This window comes from Atractosteus spatula, chromosome 7 (genome assembly GCF_055471065.1).
Source record: "Atractosteus spatula isolate fAtrSpa1 chromosome 7, fAtrSpa1.hap1, whole genome shotgun sequence".
NCBI lineage: Eukaryota > Metazoa > Chordata > Actinopteri > Semionotiformes > Lepisosteidae > Atractosteus > Atractosteus spatula.
This window is the reverse complement of record NC_142712.1, coordinates 14,440,481-14,457,966: the sequence shown is the minus strand read 5'-3', so window position 1 is coordinate 14,457,966 and position 17,486 is coordinate 14,440,481. Positions and strand designations below refer to the sequence as shown.

At 35.8% G+C, this 17,486-nt stretch overlaps 3 protein-coding genes across 4 annotated transcripts; 2 read left to right on the top strand and 1 right to left on the bottom strand.

Moving 5' to 3' along the window:
- Window positions 1-1,925: 1,925 nt before the first annotated feature.
- On the top strand, window positions 1,926-2,882 carry LOC148830561 (olfactory receptor 6N1-like). Its single transcript, XM_088919910.1, has one exon. It carries the CDS (start codon window positions 1,926-1,928, stop codon window positions 2,880-2,882), a length of 957 nt encoding a protein of 318 aa, XP_088776036.1.
- A 5,402-nt stretch (window positions 2,883-8,284) lies between these two features.
- On the top strand, window positions 8,285-9,232 carry LOC148830560 (olfactory receptor 6N1-like). The gene has a single exon (XM_088919906.1). The coding sequence runs from the start codon at window positions 8,285-8,287 to the stop codon at window positions 9,230-9,232; it is 948 nt and encodes a 315-aa protein (XP_088776032.1).
- A 2,192-nt stretch (window positions 9,233-11,424) lies between these two features.
- On the bottom strand, window positions 11,425-13,172 carry LOC148830559 (uncharacterized). 2 transcript variants are annotated; one of them, XM_088922447.1, is made up of 2 exons: window positions 13,108-13,172; window positions 11,425-11,958 (listed from the first exon to the last, which is right to left on the bottom strand). In XM_088922447.1, the coding sequence occupies exon 2, from the start codon at window positions 11,934-11,936 to the stop codon at window positions 11,688-11,690; it is 249 nt and encodes an 82-aa protein (XP_088778573.1). In that variant the 5' UTR covers window positions 11,937-11,958; window positions 13,108-13,172; the 3' UTR covers window positions 11,425-11,687. The 2 variants fall into 2 exon arrangements, with proteins under 2 accessions (XP_088778573.1, XP_088778574.1); XM_088922448.1 differs by lacking the exon at window positions 13,108-13,172 and adding an exon at window positions 12,983-13,103.
- Window positions 13,173-17,486: the final 4,314 nt, after the last annotated feature.

Sequence of the window (17,486 nt, the reverse complement as noted above, 5' to 3'; positions counted from 1 at the left end):
GATATTATTACACACACACCAAAGTAACAATTGTTTCTGTTTATTTACCTTCAAACATGTCTTTGCAAATATTTAATTCAGCACTTGCAACAGTATTTGGTAACACTATATACAGAAGACTAGTTGAGAGGCTAACAATTGTCCGTTTTCTTTAATGTTATCCCCTAGTAAATATTTTTTGTCGTGTTTTTCTCTGAAGATAATGGAGTCAGAGCACAGAAGACCAACCAAGCACATTCCAAGACAACCAGGAAAGACCGATAGGAGAAATGGACTCCTCATGTTTGTAATGTTCTTTCACTCATTACTTCCATAGAATTCCAGAACTCTAATATTTATCTCTTCTATCCTGTTTTGTGTTTAATAGATGATCCAGACACTTCTTGTAGAATGCCAGGGTATCATTTTTAATAAGGTGGCTAGGCCATTGACTACCAAGCCAATATGGCCCCAACATTATAAACATTAAGAATTTCTGTGTTTTATGCTAAATGTAGACAGTCTTTGTTTTTTCTTTGATTACATCTTTGTTTATATTGATCAGCGATAGTTGGCATCCAATGTGTTTTGCTCCCATTAACAGCCACGGTATCACAAATCTCACCCCAATGGTAGTATTTCATAAATGAAAGCTGAATTAATTAATGATATCCCCTGTTATTAATGTTATCTCCTCCCACGCCTACACACTCAAACACACAAGGACTGCGTTAGCCATCAAGACACATTACTGTTGACTCACAAGCTAGAGAACTGTATTGAACTGATAATGATAACCGAAAACTGATCATGCTAATTATCAGTTACAACAGCTGTCTTTTATGTCTTTTATTAAAATACCATATGATACTGACACTTTGACATTTTAACATGTTTTGTTTTTTCATATTTTTTTTAATTTGGCCAGCTTTCTAGTTTTTGTTGTACGCCAACTTTGCGTGGTAAAATTCAAAGCAAGTCGTTCGGCATTATGATGTTTTTTCAGGACAGGTTTTAAAGAAGTACACGATCGCTGCTTTTACTGCATGAGCACACCTTGCAGTCTGGCTTTTATGTTTTGTACTGACTGAAGAAGTGCCTCCCCATGAGAAGTGCTGGTACATCTGGCCTATTCCTGACCGGCACCGGCTGTAAGTCGGGAAGAAAAGCTCTTCCTGACAGTCCCTGTATCAGTCGATCCCAGATGTCGGCTACCTGCATCAAACGTGTCGCTCTCTCCTTGAAGGGGATAAATGCGTTGACAAGGGACACTTCTCTGAATTCTCAAGGGTGGACTGTTCTTTAGGTGATGGACAAATCGAATACTATTTCTACTATTAGTATAGCTCAGTAATACAAGAGCAGTGACACATCCTCACAGGAATTGCAACACCACTTGAGGACAGGGTGATGACAGCTACACTCTGACTCATTAAAGACAGTATTAGAGTAGGATGCTGAAACAAAGAGAAGACAGCAAAGAGAAGGAACATCTCCATCATCTCACTGTCAGGTAAAAATATCATATGCCTTACAAAGTGCAAATCTGGCACTAGTCAGATTGTATATTTCAGGGATTATGAAATTATATTCCCTTTTTATTATTAAATTATTTTATATGTTTATTTTTTCAGAACATGCTAGAGAGTACGTACAGACTATTTCAATTTGTATTAACAAAAAAATGCTTCAAATAGAATTGGAAGAGATCTACTGCAAAGATCACCAATAACTCACAGTGCCTCTAAAATGTTACCTTATTCAACACTACTGCTGGTGAATGAGTTTATGTAGGACATACAGTATGATGAGATTAGTACTGTCTTTCTAGGATCATTATTAATTCTACAGTACTGTCATTTTTCATTTTCATTGTCTTTTTAATTTAAGGTTGGAGAAAAAGTGAAAAGTGGGAAACTGAAGCACTCTTTCAACAGCTGTCTGCAATGGAAAGGAACACCACATTTTCTAAACCTGTTGGTTTTCTGATTGCAGGTTTTCAGAATCTGCAACACAGTGAATATTATTTTATATTCCTGGCTTTCATTTACCTGGCAACTCTGGCAGCCAACTTCTTCCTAATGTCAATTATATGGTTTTCAGATTGTCTTCATACCCCAAAGTACATAGCAGTTTTTAATTTATCTGTAGTAGATGTGAGCATTAGCACAGCTCTTATTCCAAAATGTATACATCAATTTCTTTTTGACTCAAGATTTGTGTTATATGAGACATGCTTAACTCAGATGTTATTTTTTCATTCTTTTCATGCCTTGGAATCTCTGTCCCTTGTTGTTATGTCTTACGAAAGACTTGTGTCTATTTGTTTTCCTCTGAGAAGCAGCACTATCAATACGAACACCAGAATGTTCTTTATAATTGGGTTCTGCTGGGTATTAGCTTTAATCTCTTTTGTTGTTGCAGTGTTTTTTATAACACGCTTATCATTCTGCAAACCTGTGCCTGTCATTAAGAGTTATTTCTGTGATCATGGACCAGTGTTCAAAGAGGCTTGCAGCAGCTATAATGCAAATTGGACTATAGCCAGTGTTTACATTGTTATGTACATTTATGTGCCACTGTCTTTGATTAGTATGTCATATGTGTGCATTATAGTTGCTCTTTCAAGGATTTCATCTGTGCAGGGGAGGTGGAAAGCATTTAAAACATGCACGGCCCACTTAACCTTAGTGGCCATATTTTTTATACCTCTTTTAATAATGTATATGATTGGATGGATCAATGTGCTGGTGGACACTGACACCAGAATTCTCAACACATCTTTGTCAGCAACCCTGCCTCCTCTGCTGAATCCCATCATATACACCTTAAAAACTGAGGAGATTAAGGAGCAAATTAAGAAGATTATCAGAAAGCAGAAAGATGCTCCATTAAATCATTAGAATTATTATTATTATTATTATTATTATTATTATTATTATTGTTAGTAGATCATGTGACATCTGAAACTGAGTAAAATTATTAAAATGTACTTTTAAGATTTAAGTTTTTGCACATTTTGAATATCTTACAATGTTTCTGTTTAGAATAAACATTATTACCTCTAAGTGCCATTTTACAAGAACCTTAGCATTTCCATGCAGCAGCAAATTATTTTAAGAGACATAAGCCTTAAGAATGTGTATTAGAAGAAGCTGTATTAATTCTTGCATTATTAAATCATTGCATTTTTGCAACACATCAACATTCAGGTAAATACAATACTTCATTTTCTTTATATATGCTACATTGTAACTGAATATAGAAGTATAATTTTAGAGTTATGCTTACTGTAAGTTGTTCATGTTACCTTTGCCACTAGAATTTATTCAAAATGTTAAGTAACATCTTTAAAAGTAGTTCTGATCCTGGACACCAGATGTCCCTAGAGTTTTAGTCAGCACAATTTTGGTAGAATGCTCCCCAAACTCTATTCCCTTTAAAGAATGCTGGTCATAACAACCATGTAATTATGATCTTAAGCTGTTTAAGGAACAATAAGGAAATATACAAAATTAGTGCCAGGAAGCAGGAATTAAGCAGTTGATTAATGAGTTCTTCCTTGGGCTTTTTTTCTTTATCCTGCTTTTAGGCACACAGTTCAGTATTATTATTTACCATTGCAGAAATAAGAATATTAGATGCACAAATGTCATGATAAATTCCCAACTGTAAACTTTCAAAAATCTTACAGAAAATAAAATAAAACTTTACTATAAACGAACATCTGAAACATTATCTTTGAATATAAATCTAAGTTGTCTGAGTTGCAAAACGTTTGAGTTAGAACATGTAGCTGTTTTAAGTTAGAACAGGTTGCTGTCTCAGCATGCGTAGTCTGAAAAGGAACAGGTCAAGGTTTATTCCATGCTGAAAAAAAAGGCAAAACGTTTCGGCTCTGGAGCCATTTTCAGGTGTGTGGTACCTGGATGGCAGTTAGTGCCATGGAAAGACTGCGATACCCACTGGCTGCCACGAGAGGGAGCCAAATATACACTTGTATATGTTTCTTCAAAGACATTTGTCTGAAAGTTTCACCTGGTGTGAATCAGTCTCTAATTATGTAATTATATAATGATTTAGAAGGTGCAGTTTCACATTAGTAAATTATTCATTGTGTATAAAAGGGTGTCTCGTGGTAGGTTTAGGGAAGTGAGTAGTTGGTGGGAAGTGATTAATAAAAGCAGGAGCTAATGTGCTGTTGCTGTTGCTGTTGCTGTTGCTGTTGCTGTTGCTGTTGCTGTTGCTGTTTGTGACTTCATTAAGAAGTCTATTAGTTTGTAGAAGTGTTTTTGTTAGTTTAGTAAGTCTCTTATTTTGTGTTAAAACTTTTTAACAAAAAAATAAACTAAAGACAGCTGTAAATCCAGGACTTGTTTGATCTGACAAGGTACCCCGAGCCATGCTGACAGAATTGAGGATCTTTCACACTAGCTAATGAAGAAGTAGTCTACTATTCCAGAAGACTGTTAACTGGGAACAAAGGTTCTCTTAACAGGATATCTGTTGGGGGTCTACAGAAACAAGAAGAAACATCTAATCCCACTGCTTCCCAACCTTCCAAATTCTGTAGTGTAAAAAATTCACAGTGTTTCAAAGTAGACTTTCCCTGACAGCACCCACAACAGATATGTTTACCTACAGTATGTAGCATTTTCTTTGTTGTGTTTGCTGACCTTGAATTTCTTTCATTCATGAAAGTGTTAAATTTAATCAGCCCTTGAATGCTCAAGCATATTAGTTTTAAAAATACACACATCTTGGGCACTGCATGTTTTATGTCAAAAGTCAGGGCCTTTATTCAGACATACAGTATGATCAGAGTCATGGAGTGAAATACCTGGTTCACACAGGTCAACAGTTCTAATGCGTTGTAACTCTGTGAAGCTCTTTGTTGGGTCCTCCTCAGCCTTCCTAAATGCCCCTCAACCTTTGATTTTCTAAATGAAAGTCTCATCATTCATTCTGCCAATGTTCCCTCCCAGCTTTTTTATATTTGGGGTACCTTCCAGCACAAAATAAAGATTTGATCATACTACATTCAGGAAATGCTAACATTTCAGGGAATTGTCCTTGATTCTGAGGCATTTGTAATGAAAATGAGGGAAAGATAACAGCAGAAAAGTCAATCCTCCATTATTTCACTTTCTGAGAAGCTACAAATACCTTAGTAAGCCCACTGTTTTTTGCATGTGTCCTCCTGGATCTTACAATGCGGCTCTTGCACCAGTTTCCTTTCTGTCCAGAAGTCATCATCCTCTGTATCCCTTCATCACTCTCACTCAGAACACAATTCATTATGTCATCATGCGTTGAATTTTACATTCATACAAGTGTGGCATATCGCGGGGACCTGTCCAGTGTGGAGGCGGAGCCCTGGTCATAGGGTGATGCCTCACCTTTGTAGTCCCAGCTGTTTTGGCTTCCAGCTGATGAGCCCCAGCTGGACGGGTCCTATAAAGGCACACTGGACATCCCCCGACAGGATGAGCAGGGCCACCCCGGATGGGGGGAGTTTTCACCGAAAGTCCCGGAGGGGATTGCAACAGTGGAAGGCTTTCTTTTCATTTTTTTTTTTGCCTGCACTTTCACTGGGGCAGGCATACACACGCATTTTTGTTATTGTTGTGGGAAATTTTTCATCAGAGGAGCAAGACACAGTCTTGTGCAGATTCAGGTTTATTGAGCTCAATAAGTCCAACAATGCGCGCTGGGTCTGCCCCACAGAACAGACAAACTGCAAGGGTTTCCCAGCTCTTATTTACAGTCAAAAGAAAGTTTATTTCACAATCTGAATGTTTGTCCTGTTCTTTGATATGTAATTACTTCTTGTCCTACTCTGTCTTGCTCTAGGTTCTGTCCTTTGATATGCAGCAGACATTGGTCTGCTTTGTCCTATTTGTGGGTGTTGTTCCTGTCTTTCATTACTGTATATAGCGTTAAGTCACTGGGGCTTCTAAAGCAAGTCAGCTTTATGGCATCTTAACGTAACTTTGTTGCAGGCTAAATTAACAGACCCCAGCAACACCTCTCAAAATGTGCTTAAGTGGTGATATTGTGATGCTGGATAAGTGAGATGTATACATGTCCCACTTCAGTTAAATAGGGAAAGCCCAGCCTGGAGGTAAAGCAGCACAGTGGTGCTCTTGTTTTTCACTCTTTTTGTATTATGTTTGGTCTCTGCTATCCTCAGTGACGGTGCTTCCGTCCCCTCACCAGGGACGGTGACTTTTTACCAGTGCTCACCGCAGCTCTTCCCACTACACAGTCACACAGGTTAGCTTGGAAATTTGACCATCTTTACTTCAGACTTTACATTTCCCGTAAAAAATACAAATTTCATTGAAGTATTCATATATGGCCTCCATTTCTTCCATACATTACTTATTGCAAATTCTTGTTCTGTCCTTGCAACATCACAAATCAGACTTCACCTTAAACGGTTCAGACAGCAGACTTATAGTATAGGTTCAGAAGACAGCCTCATCCTTATAGTCATGTTCCAATTTCCACAGCCAGTACAGTTAAGCTAATAAACCTACCTAAACCTAAATAAACCCCTGTTCTATATTAATTACACTAGGATGGGCAGAACTACTGAACTTCTTCTAGGGGTTCCAACAGCATCTTCCTTGGAGTCAGTTTGTCTTTCACTATGCCAAGCAAGTTAAGGCATTAAATCTAAATCAAATTATGACTTTATTTCCTTCTTATGGTTTGGCCAAACTACTGAAGCCTCAATGAAGTTTTCAGATTTCATTGTATTCACTGTACTTTTCTCCTTTAAGCCATTTAAGATGGCCAAGATGTAACAATTGTTAGAGTATATACTGTATATCTTCCAGTTATTGCTAAGTATGCATACTGTATTAGCAACCATATCTTTTTATTTTCTAGAAGTGGTTAAGAAGTCTAATACCAACTTATTTTGAAAATGCAAATTTGACAAGAACAACAACAAAGAGAAAAACAAACTGAACAAACTGAACACACAGGACAGGACGAGACAGGACAAAATGTAAATGTGAGGTATACTTGGTAGACATTATGGCTACATTTCGTACAGTTTACTTATTACCTATAAAGGAGCGATAATCATAATAACAATAATAATATGGGATGATAGGAATGATAATGACCCCTTAAAAAAAATGAAAAAATGAAAATGTGGCTAATAATGGCGATATGTGATGCATTCTTTGTAAGTGTACATGTACTGTATTTGTACCTGTTTCTTTATATGTATACAGTATATGTGAGTGTGCATTTAGATTTAGATTTCCAATCAATGGAGCCCAAATTTCCGTAAAATGTGTAATTTTGTTTTTTAACAGATGCTGTCATTTTTTTCCACTGATATGTGTTCTATAAGTAGATTTAACCATTGTGTGGCATTAAGTGCATTTCTGGTTTTCCAGTTCAAGAAAATAACTTTCTTGGCAATAGTTAAGGCGATGAGTATTGTTCAGTGGATTAAATACTGAGAGATCTCCCAGTAAACAAAGAGATGCAGACAGTGGAATGCTGCTGCTCACAAGAGGGACATTCTATCAATGTCTGTCTGCCAAAAATGTTCTATGTAGCAGCCATATCTTAAATCCATCATTTCAGCAAAGCATCTCAGCCCAATTTGATCAAACTAATATTCAGGATGAATCTTCAGCTTTGGGTACTCCTAGATTAAAAGAACATTTTTGTAGTAGGGGAGTATGTCATGCTACATGTTTGTGTTTTTCTGGAGTGCTTTTGTTTTTGTTAAACAATGGATAATAAAATGTGAACAAACTGTGTTTGAATATTGAAAAATAAAATCTTAAAAGACAATGAGAAAAATGTCATGATTCTGGATTATACAGTATGCGTACTGTTAAATGGGGAAATTCTTCTTTTCAAAATCACAGTATAAAACTATAGTAAATGCACCCGGTGGTCATGAACACACACATGCATGAACACCCACACAGGAATACTGCTCTTTTCGATGATTGGTGATCCGAAAGGCAGACTGGCACATAAAAGGACAGCTTTTACAAGGGCTCACTAGACAACAGGCTGAGAATTCCAGCAGTATCTTCAAGACAGGTATAAATTCTACATCTTAGACTAATACTCTCTACTTGATAATAAATTGTGCAAAAATGCAACAGTTTACCTGCTGAGATAATTGTTATAATTTTTTTACATTTATTATTTTGCTGCATTATCATCTCCTTTTTTTACTAGCATTTTTCTGATTTAATTGTAGGTTTCAAAAAGAGGTAAAAGAACAACAGATATCCAAAAGATCTTTCAGCAGCTGGCATTAATGGAAAAGAATACAACATTTCCCAAGCCTGTGGGGTTTCTGATCGCTGGTTTTCAGAATCTGCAACACAGTGAATATTATTTCATATTCCTGGCTTTTGTGTACCTGGGAACTCTGGCAGCCAACTTCTTTCTAATGTCTGTTATATGGCTTTCAGAGTGTCTTCATACACCAAAGTATTTATCAGTTTTTAGCTTATCTGTAGTGGATGTGAGCATTAGCACAGCTCTTATTCCAAAATGTATAGATTTTTTTCTTTTTAACTCAAAGTTTGTGCTATATGATATGTGCATAATTCAAATGTTTTTTTTTCATTACTTCTATGCCCTGGAATCTCTGTCACTTGTCGTTATGTCTTACGAAAGATTTGTCTCTATTTGTTTTCCACTGAGAAGCAGCACAATCAACACAAATTCCAGGATGATCATCATTATTCTTCTTTGCTGGGTATTTGCTTTAGCTATTTTACTAGCTTCAATGATTTTAATAACACGATTGTCTTTCTGTAAACCAGTTCCAGTCATTATTAGTTATTTTTGCGACCATGGACCGGTGTTTAAAATGGCCTGCAGTGACAACACTCAGAACTGGAATGTTGCTGTAATTTACATTGTTTCTTTCATTTTTGTGCCACTTGCATTTATTATTGTGTCATACGTCTGCATTATCTTTGCCCTTTCAAGGATTGTGTCTGCAGAGGGAAAATGGAAAGCATTTAAAACATGCTCAGCGCATTTGATCTTAGTTGCCATATTTTTTGTTCCTGTTCTAGTAACATACATGATTGCATGGGTAAACATAACAATCGATATTGACACTAGAATCCTAAATACATCTCTATCAGCTACATTGCCTCCTCTGTTAAATCCAATCATATACACCTTAAAAACTGAGGAGGTAATGGAGCAAGTTAAAAAGTTATTGAAAAGGGTTAAACCACGTCATTAATTGTTTGATAGGAATATGATGTTAATGATGTTTTTGCTTTTTAAAATAACCTAACCTTAGTAAGTGTATTTTTACTCTTGGTCTTTACTCTTAGTATTAGTGACAATTTAAAACAATACAGTGGAAATGGCCTTTTTCACCTTTTGTTTTCTTTGTAATTGCCACATAAATACTGTTGAAGCTATCAAGAGAAGCAACTGTGAACCTTAGTTTTTTTATATAGTAGTTCAAGTACTGTAGGTAGTTGTGACAGCATGCGTAGGCTGCAAAGGAACAAGTAGAGGTTTATTCCATGCTGAAAAGAGAAGAAAAAAACACTGTGTTTCTTTTCTTCTCTTTTCAGCATGGAATAAACCTTTACTTTGTATACAAAATTTAAATATTTCTTGATTGCAAGCTGATCAGAATCCACAAAAATGTTGGCTTTGGCATCCATCAAGCCTGAGTAGAGAAATTTCATTTTTCTTATGGTAAATTATTGCATTTAGACTGAATAACAGGTTTAAGTTCTGGACAAAAAAGTCTGCGAAATACTGTTTATTTCATATAAAACATGACATTCACCCTTTTTTACACTACAGGAAAGTCATAAATATAGAATAATGATTTTGATGTAACGCACAGAATGTCTTTCAGACGGGTTTTTATATGGTGTATTACCAGATGTTACTGCGACTTGAAAAGATGGGAAACACAAAACAGTGCTTTCAGACTGCTTTTGTAGGCCTTTATTTATTTACCTATTTGGTGATAGATTTTATTTGCAGCATTATTTCTTAGTTTTTCCCACACAATAACAAATAATTTTCAAAATGTTTAAGATGTAGAAATGTTTTGAAAGCTAGAGGAGGGATAGGGACCTTCCGAAATATTCTAGTTCACAACTGCTTTGAGAAAGACAAGGCACATGAAGAAAAATGCTTCCATGCTCCATGTTCCATGTTACAAGGTAGTGGATTATCATGAATTTATGAGAAATATACAACAAAAAGTACAAGTTACAATGTACTTACTGTACATGACAGTAAACTATCAAAATTGAGCCATGTAATAAAAATTGAATATAATATGGTCCAACAGCATTGGAGCACTGAAGAAACAAGAACTCTAAACAAGTCCGTACTACGAATAAAATTCTCTACCAGCTATGTTGTATTGTATTGCAGCATAACATAGTGGAGTTGCTATTGCATTCTCAAACAACAGAAAGGGCTGATCAGTTCTGTTACAGAATACCATCCACTTCCATGTATTAACAGCATACTGTACTAGCGGATTTACAAGCTGTAAAAAACAAGAGTGGGAACTGTTTTTTTTATATTTTATAGTCACAATGTGTTTCTGGCATTTTTAATATACTGAGGCATTAAAATGGAACAGAGGAGTATTGAAATCAATAACATTTGTTGCATTTTAATGCCTCTCAGTAAAATCTTTTTTTAAAAATCTGAATACAGTAGCTACAGTATATTATATTGACACTTGCACTACTTAAATAAAACCACCACAATCCGTGCCCAGCACCTTTAACAGTAACTACATTGTTTTTCAATTTCCAATGTTTCCAGAAGAACCATTATAAAAGCATTTTACACATTTCTGGTATCCTGACCTCTAAAGTTCCCTTTAGTGCTAGCTTAAAATTATCTTTTGGGAAAATGTTAATTACTAAAACCAGCATTCTGATGGTATTTTTCCATCTCCTTTGGTCTGAATAAATGAACAATCAATCCACAAGTAGAGGTTTCCAAATGTTTTTTCAAAAACTATTTATCAGGTGAAGTTAAAACTAGATTCTGTTTAAAACTGTCACTTTGGAGACTTATAATTTAACATTTTCCACCATAACGTATTTTCCTGAAACCATATATTACAAAAGAAATATTTCAGTTTACCTCATACGATATGTTTCTTTACTGTACCTGTATATTCTAGTTGTTTTTCACACTGACACCCGTTTCCCATCAAAGTAGTAAGGGCATGTTGTTCATTCGCAGAAAGACACAGGTTAAGAGAAAAGAAGCCCAATAAAAGGATTTCTAAACAACATTATTTAATAAAATAATAGTAAATACAATTTTAAAAATCATTTCAGAGAGCCAGTTTAGCAGCTGGGTTGGCATGTATTATGTCAGTGTGTTAACCTGAAAATATAACTACAAAAGAGGAAAAATAAAATAATTACAAAAACATTTTTGTTGAAATTTTGTTGAAAATTTATTTCTGAAGCAGCTGTGCGAGCCAAAAATGTCCTCACGGGAATCCAGCATCAGTGACCACAAAATAGACCAGGCTATAAATTCTTTAAGCTGTCACAGTCATTTTGATTTTTACAATTTAACACAATATATCCAATTGTACAACCGTTTTTACAGTAATTCGTAACTGATGAAAGAAGGCACTTGGTTAAGAGCAAGAGTGTGTCTGTCACCCTGATCCTGGGTGTCTGTATTCATCAACTCTGAACCCGGGACAGTATGCGAGCCTTCTGTAAGCTTTCCTCTTTTTTGGATTTCTGGTATGCCAGCATGCACTCCTTAAAGTTCTGGACCTGAAGCTGACATTTCCTCCAGTCCTGGTGCTCTGCCATGCACTCCTGCACGGCGTAGTGCAGTTCCGCGCAGCCCGTCTTTGAAATCATCCGATCCACTGGGTCATCCTCATCCTCGCTCCTGCTGCGGTTGTGTGGCGAAGGGGAGGCCATGGTGCACCTCCCACAGCTGAAACTGAAAATAATATGTTGTTATTGACATGTAAAATCCAGGACTATAAACCATAGTATTGTACTATAAACCAGCAAAGAAGAAAATAAAAACGAATAGTGTACATACTGTACAACACCCATCCATTCAGTTTCTAACCGGTTCTTCCAATTCGGGGTCATGGGAGAGCCAGAGCCTATCCTGGCAAGCAGTGGGCACAAGACAGGGTACATCCTGGACAGGATACCAGTCCATCGCAGGACACACACAGACACGCACACACTCACACCAGGTCCAGTTTTCAAGGAGCTAATTAACCTACCAGTTTGTCATGGACTGTGAGAGGAAAACAGAGCACCCAGACAAAATTCACACCAGCACAGTGAGAACATACAAACGTCATACAGACAGCGCCCCAGTTCAGGAATTAAATGAAATTACAACCCCAGCAATGCTGACCACTGCACCATTGGGTAACTCATATATACAACAATTATATAAACATAAATGCAGTGAATGTGTATCGGAACTAACAGTGTTTGTTGTGTTTCTAATGCTTATTTAATAGCGGCATTTTTTTGTTTTTCGCCCTAAAGTATCCCAAAAAATGCATTTTTATGCCATTACATAAGCATTAGGTAATATCAACTGGCTAGGACTACAAACGAAAATCCCCTTATTCGCGACACCACATATCACTGAATCCCACCTCAAGAGATGAAGAATACCAACGTTTCTAAAGATAGAGACGTCCTGCAATATACCGCAGAAAATGTATGTTTCAAAAGACTCATTCTAACGTCACTGTTAAGCATCTTGCTGCATGGTTGCTGATATAAACCGTAACGAGTCTTCATTGTATTTTTGATTCTTTTTGTTAATCACTTTAATCGTTAATTAAAGCATATATGTAAGAAAACTACAGTAATAATAAAAACGCCGTAAACATTTAAAAACACGCGTTTACGATTAACCTTTAAGACGCAAACCATGCAGCACTTTTACATTATAATAATAATTGCACTTAAAAATCCAAAATGAACTTTACCCGTAGCTTTTTTTTTTAATACCCGATAATTCTGCACATTTACGTTATTGTAAAACTAATCTTCGTTCAACATACGGAATTTCAAAAGTATCTGCACTTTTCTCGGACAAGCCTATTCTACTCACCTATATTAACCTAGGAACTGTCATCTCTTTGCACCATAACAGGAAACCTTAACTTCAACAAGAGGAAATGTGTATCTTTAAAATATGTTCGACTTGCGGTCAGGGTGAGGAGGAAAAAAACAGAAAAGGGTTGAGGGCTGCAATACAATAGCAGTCCACTAGATGGAGATATTTTCCAAAAAATAACATTTAGTGTTACACTTCTAATGAGCAGAACTCAATTTGAATTCAGTTCAAGTTCTGTGGTCCCATTTGGGGAAATTCGTTTTACAGCACACTTCCAACATAGCAACACACTGACAGGCAAATTATTACCTACCAAAAAGTCAGTGCAACAGTTTTACAGCTAGGTAAGGGAGAAGATAGTTAAGATTCGTTGTTTTAAATAGGTATTGCAGTGGGGATTAAATATTTCCTGTGTCTATTAGTATTACACCTGAGGACTCAAAGGGCATCTCCCAGATGGGAGAAGTGTGAACTGGCAGTGGAGGGGTTGAGAGACACAATCCATAATACACTTTGCTACCCTCTGTTTGTAGAGCATATGTGTGGTGATTTGATTTGCCCCCAATTAATCTGCTACTGATTTTGACTAATTTCCCCAGACTAATATATTTAATGGAACTGATGTTATCAAACCAGCAAATGAGACAGCATGTTAAGACACATACAATAAAAGACTTGTAGAAAAGTGTTAGAATGGTTCTAACTTCCTTGAAATAGCTTAATTTCCTTTGAATTGTTTTTATAAATTGTGTGGCAGCATTTGTCCCATCTCAGGTTTTTGCCTATGATCAGTCCCAAGTACTTGTAGTCACTGACAATTCTACAATTTTCCTAAAATGAGCTCCTTTCTTTTTAACTGCAAAGAGAACTCATCACACCATTTAGTAAAATAATTTAGGATGGGTGTTTCCTTTTACCATCATTAGTGTTAAAAACGTACAATAAGGGGGACAAAACAATGTCAGATAACCAGTTCCCCAATTTGACCTGTTGAGTCCTATTTGTTAAACAGTTTAGGACCATTCTTATCAATTTACTGTTTAGCTTCAAGTTCTCTGAGAGTCTCTGTGCAAGCAACAATGGTTTTATTGTGTTAAAAGCAGAGGAAAAGTCAATAAATATATCCTTACAAATGACCTTGCTTGATCAAGATGATGATAGACCAGATTTGACAATGTGAGTATTGCGTCTACCCCCCTCCTTTCTCTGTATACAAACCATAGGGTGTCAATGAGGTCCTGTGTTATTTGTGATGTATTGCTATAAAAATCTCTCCAGACTTTTCATTCGTAGAGATGTACAGTAAGAGTGACTGGTCTGTAGCTGCTAAGCTTACTTGGCCTGGCAGTTTTTGGATTAGGGTGATGGATTTCTTCCACAGAGAAGGGATGATTTGTAGATTTAAGAACATTGGAAAAAGCAAACTGAAAACATCACACAGCGGATCTGCACAAGATTGCAAAACTCTTCCACATGCATTATCTAAACACATTATCGGCGCTATTATTATTTCTCACATTAACTTTCCTAAACAGCTTATGCACCTCTACTGAATCCATTTTAACAGACTCTCAACAGATACTGGGAGGTCAGTACTGCAGGTTGGGGTGGTTATGGGATTCATTTCAAAACAGGTGTAAGACACATATAAATCATTGCCAGCTGCTGTCCATCTATGCCATTTAACACAGGAACAGTACTACCCTTACTCTTGTGGGTGATACTGGCCATGGATTTAATATCTTGCCATGCCAACCTGGAATCTCCCATAGCCATGTATTTTTCTATTTTATCCCTGTATCATTCCTTTGCTTTGCTTATTTCCCCTTTCACTTCTTTCTGTGCTTCCTTCCTGAGCTCCCGAGAGAGTTTGCTTGAGAGTTTCTGCATATCTAAATTAAATCAAGCAAATTATTACATTCAAATGCAGGGATCACATGGCTTTTGAAATGTTTATCTTCATCTACCCACATGATTCTTTAAAACAGTAATCTCCAGTACTGGTCCTGGAGAACCACTGTTTAGCAGATATTATAGGTCACTGAACTACTTTAAAGCTGCCACTTAGTTCTTAAAGGTTAATCTTTTGATTAATTGATTAATTGAAATGCTTTTTTAACTCAAATGAGTAGAATGTTTCACATGCTTTTTCCACAAAACATAGATCTTTGTGGGCTATGTTGTATAACATATCATGTGCTTTTGGAAATGCTACATACAGTATATGCATTGTATTACTCTCAACAGTTGATGCAGTCAACACTAGAAATCAATTATTAACAAAAAGCTCATTCAAACTTTAAAGCACAGTTATATCGATAAGTTTAAATTAACACATTATTCAAAACCTAACTCTAGCTTAATTTTTAAAGCGTGTGCATTCAAAAGATCATTTCATCAGCTTGTTTCAAATAAATGAATACCTGACTATGTATCTAAAGTATTATATAACATACATTTTAAGGCAAATTCACAATATTTTAAGTTGTGTAAATCCCCAATAAACTGCCTATTTCTAAAGATATGGAACAATACACATTGTGATCAATTTAACAGGTAAATTCTTAAATTAATTTAAAATTTAGGACTAAAATGTAATGTCTCTTCAACCCTAATGGATTACCGATCTCTCAAGTGAAATATAATTTGCTCGACTTACAGTATCAATTGCTTGTTGTTTTTTCCAGTCTTAGACTAGACTAGACTTAGACTAGGGGTTACCAGTCCTGGTCCTTGAGGACTACACATCTGCTGGTTCTTGGTCCAGCTCAACTCTCTGCTACAGACTTGAAATCTAAATTTACTTAATAATAAAATTAATTTGACCTGCTTGACTATTTTTAGCCCTTAAAAACATTTGAAGTTGCTTTTTAAATGTTGCATTTCATAAGCACAATAAAATTGCAAATTATTGAACAGCAAGCAAACTTGCAAATATTCCAATTAATCAGTTTTTCAGTTCAATTAATGGTTCAATTAGGTAATTAAACTCAGCTGGAATTGAACCCAGCAGGTTTGTGAGCCTGCACACAACTACCTACAGTATAATAGGCCATTCACCAGTGTGTTTTACCACTGGGTGGTGTTCATTCTAAGTAGTGTGTGTCACTAGTGTGTGTATCTTTAGAGAATCCCTTAAGGATTGTTAGGCATTTGGTATTGTAATTGTAGTTTGGATTATTTAAGAAAGGGATTAAGAGGTCTTTTTTCACTGGAACCTGGATTATTTAAGTAATCAATTATCGATTGACATTTGCCCTTTAGATCTAGTAATTCTACAAGTGGCTTTACATTTCTGTAGCTTCATTGTGATGTAAAATGAATGTTTTAAGCTTTAATAGGATTTTGTTGAGCATTATGAATTATTTGTATTCACATGACAAATAGCTGTCATGCCTCCAGTGATTAAAAAAAATGACCATGCAAAAAAGCTCTAAAACAGGACATAAGCAATAAGGATCACAAACAGGAGAAAACAAACTGTGTCTATAGACTACATGTTCCTTAACAAAAAAATCTGTTTTTCAATATATTATTGTTAACACATCTGTGCTTTTCTAAATATTTTGACAAGTAGTGCATATTGAATTCTAGCATTAACTTAATCAATTACATTGTTACAGTGGCAATTTAATCGATGTCATCATATTCAACCACTGACACCCGCTAGTTATGGCAGTTGTCATGTGAACCAAAAATGCACAATACATAACATCTTTTAACTACATAGTATGGAAAATATGCACTCTTCTCCTGATACTGCTCACTTTTTTTTCCTTACATAGGCATTAGCGGGCAGAATTAATGGAAACGAAAGGATCATTTTCAACATTGTTTATCAGAGTATCACTGGAAACACTGATGAGACAAATGTTAAAAATGACTGCATATTTTTAGTACTTTGGTACTAAATCAAATGTACCTTTTCCCTATAAATAAAAGTATCAGCATTATCAACAAATGTGGCACTAGTATTTATTTTTAATAACATTGAATAATATATTTTTATAAACATATCTACTCCAGGGAAATAAATCCTGACAGGAGGTAAATGTTGACTCCAAACAAATAGTATTAATTTATCTTATTATAGTCACATAATTGTTCCTTATTTACATTTATTCATCTGGCAGACACTTTTATCCAACATGACTTACAAGCATCCAGTCAAGGTACAGTACATTAAAATGTATTCATGTAACAGTAGCATAAAACAACAATAAAACCAGTAAGTGCAGTGTTAATTAAGTGCTAGGATGTCACACAGTGTTACAGAGTTATCAGTGCAGCTTGACAGACATTGTAACATAATGTTAATATTTTTAACATTGTAACTCCTATGTTGTAACATAAGAGTTTAGTACACAAGGGTT

What these genes read in the sequence shown, in the direction of transcription:
- LOC148830561 (XM_088919910.1), top strand. Translation starts at nt 1,926, where the DNA reads ATGGAAAGGAACACCACATTTTCTAAACCTGTTGGTTTTCTGATTGCA.
- LOC148830560 (XM_088919906.1), top strand. Translation starts at nt 8,285, where the DNA reads ATGGAAAAGAATACAACATTTCCCAAGCCTGTGGGGTTTCTGATCGCT.
- LOC148830559 (XM_088922447.1), bottom strand. Translation starts at nt 11,936, where the DNA reads ATGGCCTCCCCTTCGCCACACAACCGCAGCAGGAGCGAGGATGAGGAT.